Source organism: Sinocyclocheilus rhinocerous, unplaced genomic scaffold (genome assembly GCF_001515625.1).
Source record: "Sinocyclocheilus rhinocerous isolate Xijiao unplaced genomic scaffold, SAMN03320098_v1.1 scaffold42, whole genome shotgun sequence".
Classification (NCBI taxonomy): Eukaryota; Metazoa; Chordata; class Actinopteri; order Cypriniformes; family Cyprinidae; genus Sinocyclocheilus; species Sinocyclocheilus rhinocerous.
The window spans coordinates 150,442-159,463 of record NW_015627390.1 but is presented as its reverse complement, the minus strand read 5'-3'; the positions used below and the strand labels follow the sequence as shown (position 1 = coordinate 159,463).

Below are 9,022 nucleotides of genomic sequence, written 5' to 3'. Positions count from 1 at the left end.
TACACTAAATTACTACCAATATATATATATATATATATATATACACACACACCATATTTTTTATGGTAAAACTTTTTTCATTTGACATTTTCACAATCCTAAAACAAGGTTTAATTGAGAAATAAAATTAAACAATATTTTTTATGTGGTCTCAGTGCATTTGATATCATTTGCATGAATATGATTATAATTGGTTCAAAACAGATATTAACACTTCAATATGTTGGTTTATTAACATTACATCAGTTAATGAAATGCGGTATTTTATTGTGAATTTAAGTTAAGTCTGTAAAACCTAAAATGTTGCTACCATATTTTTTACGGTGAAGTTCTGGCAACCACAGCTGCCGGTATTTTACCGTAAATTTCACAGATTTTTTTTTTACAGAGTACTTCTCTTTGAGAAATAAACTGTAGAGAATAATTTGCATGATTATAGTCCCTCATTTACTGATACTTGATTAAAATATACATTTTCATCTTAATATTTTTATGGCAAATCTTTTTTGCATTTGAACATTTACATAATCCTGAAATATTGTTTATTTCCAGGTTAAAATCAATCAATCCAGACTTTTTAAAAGTAGTCTCAGTGCATTTGCTATAATTTGTGTGAATATGATTATAATATACAAAGTCTTTTCTGAGAAACAAACTAGAGATTAAGTTGCATAATTTAAAAGTCACACCTGAAAAAGATTGTTTGTCTTGCTATGCAAATTCATAAAACCTTATTCAAGATTAAAGTTATTATTTGTGGACTTAAAGATCAGAAACGACTCACTGAACTGCTTTGCACTGAGATCAAGTTCAGTCCTGCTGATATCACCAGAGACTCCAATAAAAAAGATTTTGAATTTAAAAGTTTTAAAGTATTTTATCCACTTAAAACAAAGTTTACACCTGACGAAATGCGTTACTTTGGACAAACCTGTTTAAAGTGATGCACATGTGCTATAAAAACTCAGAGGTTGCTTTTATTTATTGTGTTTTATTCACGTTGCAAACTTTGTCTCTGATATTTAAGGAGAAATAAAGACAAACACATGAGTCAGAAAGTCTACATTTGCTCTCCATTTAACCTCATTGCTGTCTTAGAGAAAAAAATGAAGATAAACAGACAAAAGTGGTCTATATTTTGGGAGATCTGTGTTCATCTCATGAGCTTTCCTTGAGCTGCAAGCTTTAACAAAGTTTCAGTCTAACTCCAATAAACTTCGGTCTAATACTTTCAGAGGAAGCTCGAGCAAACCTTTGGGCTACTTGAAATTGGAAAAGAACATTTGTGATTGGCGCCTTCACACACATATGAAACGGGCCGCAGCCAAATATGCCATGCATTAATAATGCCATCTTTTTATCAATAGTATATGACTCCCCGCCTGGATTGAGCTGATCCATGCATATCCAAGACAATGAACCTATATGAGCATTAAGGTTGAATCAAACACTTGGAAAAGAAAAAGAACACCTGCTGAGGGAGAAAGAGGCTGTGTTTGAAGTGCCTGTGCTTCATCAAATGGATATAAGCTCGGAAAAGATGAAGATAAACTCGCTTGCATCTCAGGAGCTGGTTTGAAACAACCCTTGTTTTTTCCCGTAAGTGATGCAATCACTTAAAAGTTCATCTGCAATTGCTACAAAAGCATCCCCCGTCCAATCAGCACAATCCCAGACAGATTTCCTGCATGTAATCCCATGCATCCAGTCTTTTCAGCGAGGAAACTCCTGCCGAGCTCCTTCAGCCCAATTAAACCCTCATGCCAGGCCTCCATCAAAGCACTCGAGCGGCTTGTGCAAATGAAGCGCTATCATGGAAACAATCGCATACGGAGCGAGGACCGATTATATTATAGCGGGAGGGAGTTTCTCTTAGGAGTCACTTTCTAAACGCTCCCGTTATTCCTCTTTCCGGAGCGTCTGAATGTCGTGACGCTGGAAAATGTGACACTTCCTGAAGCTCGAAGAATGGAAACAGAGTAAAAAAGTCTCCTGATGTGGCCAGCTTTGTTGCTACTGGATTAATCTCTGGAGGTTAGAAGATAGAGCAGCTTATTTTAAGGGGATCAGTGAAACTTAAAGAATGTCTAATGCCACTTTAGAGTCGAAGGCCTCGAGGCGCCGAATGCAGAGAGTTCAGAGGAGACGCTGCGTCACAAGGACGCTGAGGGAAACAGTGCGGCTAAAAACTTTAAAATGTCAACTTTTGCTGCAACACACTCTGACTTTGGCTCTCGTTCACCAATGAACAATTCAGACCACAAAACCAAAGGCAAAAGTTACATTTTGCATAAAAAAATGGGGGGACAACGTTATTTTAGTTAACTAAAACCCCAAAAAACCTTGTAAATTAAAATCAATTTGAACTGAATTTTTTTTTTTTTTTTTACTTGTATTATTTCAGTTAACAGTTACTAGAGCAACATTTTTCATTTCCATTTAGTTTAACTTGATGTACTAAAATAACTAAAACTAAAACCTATGATTAAAAACTATTTAGACATTTTTTAAAAATCTTAAATTTAAAACTAAAATTAAAATGCAAACAAAATATTTATACAAACTTAATTTACAAAATAGGATCTCACTTATACTATAATAACACTGCTTAGGGACTATTCAGAAGTTTTACATTATTTCTGTGAAAATGTACCATATTTTCCTACATTTTTTTTGTTTTTGTTTTTGTATTTTAGGTTGTTTTTCATTATTCTCAAAAGGGATTCGATATTTTTTACAATTCTGTAATACAGTGTTTCTTATTAAAAAATTTTTTTAATTAAATTAAATTATAAATTGTATGTATGCTAAAAGTTTGGTGTCTGGACTGGAAGAAATGTATATTTTTATTCAGCAAGGATGCATTAAACTGATCAAAAGTGCCAGTAAAGACATTTATAACGTTACAAAAGTTTTCTATTTCAAATAAATACTGTTCTTTTGAACTTTCTATTCATCAAAGAATCATTAAAAGAATATGTACAAAAATATTGTGCAGCACAACTGTTCTCAACATTGATAATAATCAGAAATGTTTCTTAAGCAGCAAATCAGCATATTATTATGCTTTCTGAAGATCATGTGACACTGAAGACTGGAGTAATGATGCTGAAAATTCAGCTGCGCATCACAGAAATAACTTTTTTATATAACACAGTTTTACAGCATTATTTTTGATGAAATAAATGCAGCCTTGGTGAGCAGAAGAGCCTTTTTCTCCCAAAATAAAAATATTTTACCAACCACAAACTTTTTAACAGTATTGTATATGTGATATATAATTTTAATTGTATTTTTAACAATAGCAATACTGCAACAATATTGCTCTTCGTAAGAAAGAATAAAAACAATTTTTTTATTGCAATAATGAGAATTGCCGCTGAGAATGCATATAAGAATTAGAATAAGAATAATGAGAATAAATATTTGTGACTTTCTCTTTACGCAAAAATAAATATCAAAATGAGTTTAACTGAGCTAAACTGTTTCTGTTCCTAAATCCTGAATAGCAGGCTGGGCCATATCCTAGTGTTTATCACATGAGACGCCCCTATAAGCATCTCTTTGACATGTAAGCATCTGTTTTGCATGCAAGAGTAGATTCTCCATGCAGAATGAGGCCGTTATCACGCTTGACAATGGAGAAGATGCAGGGCTTAGGATGGTCTGCCCAACCCCACCCCGCTATTAATACCAAAGAGAACAGCAGCATTGTAGTGTAAAAGAGTCCTCGAGTATCTCTGTTTATTCAGTCTGTTTCTGAAGAGAGCTTTCAGCCCAGACACAGAAAGTCTTTTTTATATACAAACCAAAAAAAAATGGTACAGAAACTCTGAGGCTCAGAAATTGCTAGTAAATTTCACTAAAAGTTACAAAGAAATGCCAAGTAACACATGCAGTTTTAGAAAGACTGAAATAGTATTTTCTTCTCTAATAATCTTTGTATTATTTACAGCTTTGGAAAAACAAACACCGTGTAGATAATTTGGGTCTTTAGAAGTTTTACTAAAAATGAGCTTGAATTAATATTAGAAAATAAACACTACACTCTAAAAAATGCTGGGTTGTTTCAACCCAACTTTGGGTCAAATATGGACTAACCCAAACGTTGGGTTACATTTTTACATTACATTTTTAACCCAAAAGTTGGGTTAGTCCATATTTGACCCAAAGTTGGGTTGAAACAACCCAGCATTTTTTAGAGTGTATGTTTTATACCAAAAACTGTTACAAAATTAAAACTTCAAGTCATTTTTGCACCTAAAAGTTCATAGTTCATAGCCTCGGTTTACTGGGATGCAATCTAATTTTCCGCGCATGATAAATAGCTTACTTGAAGTCAGTAAACAGTCAGTCATCTCAGTTATTCTGGATTAATCTCTGGAGGTTAGAAGATAGAGCAGCTTATTTTAAGGGGATCAGTGAAACTTAAAGAATGTCTAATGCCACTTTAGAGTCGAAGGCCTCGAGGCGCCGAATGCAGAGAGTTCAGAGGAGACGCTGCGTCACAAGGACGCTGAGGGAAACAGTGCGGCTAAAAACTTTAAAATGTCAACTTTTGCTGCAACACACTCTGACTTTGGCTCTCGTTCACCAATGAACAATTCAGACCACAAAACCAAAGGCAAAAGTTACATTTTGCATAAAAAAATGGGGGGACAACGTTATTTTAGTTAACTAAAACCCAAAAAAACCTTGTAAATTAAAATCAATTTGAACTGAATTTTTTTTTTTTTTTTACGCAATCTAATTTTCCGCGCATGATAAATAGCTTACTTGAAGTCAGTAAACAGTCAGTCATCTCAGTTATTGATGCAAGTTTTAATTAGATGAGACAAATTCATTCGCTCAATCATACAGAGTGTTACAGTACATCACTGGCCAACTCAAGAAGGTCAAGATAGTCACGGAGATTGATTGGCTGGACGATTGTTTATATAAGATAAGAGAAAATAGCCGAAAGGTCAACAATCACAGGCTATCTGAGCATTATCTGCCTCTCTCTCCTCTGACGAGCACAGCAAACCAAAGCTCCCAGCACAGATGAGGAGAGAACTTGACTTTAAAACAAGCGCATTGTTCAGATGACGTGCATATTTTAAAAGCAAAACGGATGCAGAATATAAAAAGTCACTTCACTTTTAGCCAGTGCGTTCTCTTGTATAACAAATTCATACAGAGACACAGAAACAGACAGAATTCATTTTGGCTCGGCTGCGCACTGACACGCACACACACAATATATTTTCAATATAAATCCTATGTACATGTTCCTTCACTAAACAGTTGCTTTTAACACAGCTAGTTACACTTCCACTGGAAGCAAAAAGCATTTCAGTGCCACCAATAAATGCTGCCCTTAATGTCAAAGAAAATCTTGTTCGTATAGTCTAATAGAGCATTTATGTAGAAAACCTAGTTAAGAGAACTAACTGCCAGTAGAAATGGTAAAATAAAGGCAACAAACATGACGATTGAAGAAGACAACGTTCTGAGGGAGCTTGAACGGTACCACCGAACTTCCTGAGAGTCGTCTGAAAGAAGATAATAAAAAAGATAAATGCACTCGAAATAATATACAGGAATGTTATTTGAAGAAGCAGCAGACGGTCTGAATAATCATCTGCCATCAGGTTGAATCAAGCGCTAGTCAGTGATTCACAGCTCTGTTAGGGAAGCGTTGGAGGTGAGAACTTCTGTCTGTTGTTGTTTATCTCCAGCTAAACCAGTTACAGGATGTTAAGAGTGTGTCTGGCATCATGTTATCAGCCTTCCTCACTGGAATATAATGAAAAATGCCAATAAAACAGGCAAAAAGCACTTTCTTACTCGTTGTCATTTTTCAGTCCAAATAATAGTCTAAACGTTCTTAAAGATAACTAGATAAAAAAAAAATTATATTACAAACATCTAAACATTCTTAAATCTAGATACATTTACTTGAGAAGCAAAATAATTCGAAAAAATAATTAGCAAATTTAACAAAAATAATACATAGTTAATTTTTCGGACCCCATGCACTGGCAGATATTTTCCTTTTTTTTTTTTTTTAAGCATAAACTTTGTTTTTTAGGAAACAAGACTTAATATATTATGTAATTTTGGTTTCAAGTAAATGTATCTGGATTTAAGAATGTTTAGACTGAGTGAGAAGGTCATTTTAGGGGCCTTTTTTAAGGAAAGTTGATAACATGATGCCAGACACACTTAATATCCTTCAAGGTGCTGTAACTGGTTTAGTTGGAGATAAACAACAGCAAACATGCATCTATAAACTCACCACAGTCTTTGCTGAAAACATGCGGGAAGCAGTGCAGAAGTCCATATCCACATCTGCAGTACGAGCATCCTTTCTGAACCCATTCTCCATGTGGAATCACACCACAATCACTGGCAATATAAACACACACAGTCATTTAAAAACCCTGTGCAGCCATACGGCTCAATCCTGACGTCATTTAATTACCTGAGGCGCTCGTCGTATTCGCAGCTGCGGCCGGTGAAGTGCTTCGGACAGGCGCAGAAGCTTCCCAAAATGCACGTTCCACCGTTCTTGCAGCAGGTACGGCTTTGTTTAGCAACTGAAATGAGAAACAGCAGAATAAAGATGTTAATTACAAGGATGCAAACGCAAAACAGCAGCCCCTTCCTACAAAATTTATGACGTGTAATCTAAACAGCTGCTACCAACATCTGTTTCCCAACACGACACGAACCATCCAGATACTGTGCGGGCCGTTACGCCTGACAACACTGGAATTCCCATTAATAAATGGATAGAAAATGCACATGTTTTCTACTTCATGCACATTGCTTACTCTGGTTTGTGTTTGTAAGTGCCGTGCAATTAAAGTGCAACAGATAATTCTAGAATTGTGATGCTTTCCTCTGCATTTTTTGTCATTTTCCAGTGCAAATGTCCAAAGATTCTTAAATCAAGATACATTTACACTGAAAAAAAAAAATGATACAAATTTTTTTTAAAGTAAGTGGTTGCAAACAATTCATTTTAGCTACATTTAAATTAAAAAGTTATAAGTTAGTCAACTAAATTTGTTTAGTTTAAATGTAGCTAAAATACACTGATTGCAACCACTTACCTTAAAACATTTAGTAAATTCAATTAAATTTTTTTTTTTCAGTATACTTGAGAAGCATAATGCCATAAAGAGATCTTTATGAGATCAAAATGAGTTTATGGTTAAACGAGAACAAATATCTGACAGTAGGTTCAGAAAAATCAACAATTTAAAATGAAAACAATTTTTAATACACAATTTTTAAAAAGTTTTAGTACACAATTGACATTCTTAAATAAAGATAACTTGACATATTAAGTCTTGTTTTTTGAAAAAAAAAAAACGTATCTAAATTATGCTTAAAGCTAAAAAAAATATTGACACATTTGTTCTTTTTTTTTTTTTTTAAGCATGAACTCATTTAATTTTGTTCCATTTGCCATGTTTAGATATTTGCATTGGAAAAGAAAAGAAAAATACTGAGGAAGATATTCTTTTTTCCTTTTTTTTTTTTTTTTGCAGTGCATGCAATATGTAATTCCATGACTTTATGAATTTAAGACTTTCTGCTCCTTCTAAGGCCTTGATTTATTAGGATGCATTAGAAAAAATAGTGTAAAACAAAAATACACAATTAAATTCAAAGAAAAAGCAAGTAACGCGTTGAATTATAGCCTATGTGAAATTTTGACTGAAAAAAAAATGACTAAAAGTTTTATTTTAAATAATAATAAAATAAAAAGATAATAATAGTATTTTTAAATAGTAATTAAAATGTACTCCAATAATATTTATTTACAATTTTTTTTTTTTCAGTGTGGTAATGAGGATCTCACCTCCGGTCAGTCCGATGAAAGGTAGCACGGCCTCGGCGTCCCGGTGTTGACGTTGCGGCGTTTGCGTGTTCATTTCGTTGAACTTATTCAGGAATTCCGCGTGTTGTTTTGGCTTTCCAGAGATTCCAGCTTTCCCACATTCTGCTCCTTCACATCCTGGGAGAAAAACGCGAATCCATGTTATAAAGGAGCGATGAAAACCCAAACGCCTATGGATATAAACAACGTAAAAACCCGACTTTTACCTGATTCAGACGAAACCGCCTGAGAGACCACCACAGCAGACAGAAAGAACCTGTAGGTAAGAATAGCAAATGTGAGATGCATGAGGAGAAAGACAAGCGATTCGATTATTCCAAAACGAATCGTGAATCGTTTGCTCACCCGAATAGTTGATTCATAATTCCGCTCGCTAGAAAAACACCCAACTAAACACCCGATCTGCTCCGCACTGATCCAACAGCATCAAAACATTCCCAGCGGCACCATCGCAAACCAAATGACCAGAACACCCTCTGCTGGGTCTGTTATTTATCTTTAGGGCTTCAGGCTCCCTCATGACGCGCCATTAACACCTGTAAACCCCTCCCATAGGCACCCACTAATGCAAATGAGCGTCCATTCATATTAGTTCCGTCAGTCAAACCGGTTTGAAGCGAATCGATTCTCTTCAGTATCACAGAGAAGCGATTAGAGGCTCAATCTGCGCCCGATATCGCCGTCAAAGCACTTTGATGCTCTGTAATGCGGGATTGTACCAAGTATCTTTGTTTCTCAAGTGAAAAACATTTAGATTATATAGTCAGGGTAGCGCCATATTTATTTTGTGATAGAAATGAAAATGAGGCTGTGAGGGACAGAAGTGCAGTGAGTGGAAAAAAAACAACAACTTGAAAGTAGACAAAAACTCCATAAAAAGTTTTGAAAGTTGTAAAAATGACATGATCCGGGACTTTTATGCAGTGCGTAGCCTACCATTGTAAAGTTAAGTCTATCCCTCGCAGCCTTGTTAAATTCAAAAGGCTATTTTATATTTGCTAAAATATGTTTTAAAATATGTCTATGTAAATATATTTTACATTTAGGCAATTTTTGTATATATATAAATATATGTATATGTTTTAATTAAAAAAATATGAACACACACACACACACACACACATATAT

General features: G+C 34.6%; 2 protein-coding genes across 2 annotated transcripts in view; one reads left to right on the top strand and one right to left on the bottom strand.

The window, feature by feature from the left end:
• Positions 1-9,022, top strand: part of LOC107727819 (uncharacterized) — a 35,246-nt gene that overhangs the window by 11,514 nt on the left and 14,710 nt on the right. The window lies entirely within an intron of this gene.
• LOC107727742 (cryptic protein-like) lies at positions 4,797-8,471 on the bottom strand. Its single transcript, XM_016537704.1, has 6 exons — positions 8,240-8,471; positions 8,101-8,150; positions 7,856-8,011; positions 6,467-6,581; positions 6,281-6,390; positions 4,797-5,534 (listed from the first exon to the last, which is right to left on the bottom strand). The coding sequence occupies exons 1-6, from the start codon at positions 8,254-8,256 to the stop codon at positions 5,416-5,418; spliced, it is 567 nt and encodes a 188-aa protein (XP_016393190.1). The 5' UTR covers positions 8,257-8,471; the 3' UTR covers positions 4,797-5,415.

What these genes read in the sequence shown, in the direction of transcription:
- LOC107727742 (XM_016537704.1), bottom strand. An exon ending in TTTCATCGGACTGACCGGAG is followed by an intron (nt 6,582 to 7,855) that starts GTGAGATCCTCA and finishes TTCTCATTTCAG; the next exon opens with TTGCTAAACAAAGCCGTACC. An exon ending in TGTTTTCAGCAAAGACTGTG is followed by an intron (nt 5,535 to 6,280) that starts GTGAGTTTATAG and finishes ATCTTCTTTCAG; the next exon opens with ACGACTCTCAGGAAGTTCGG.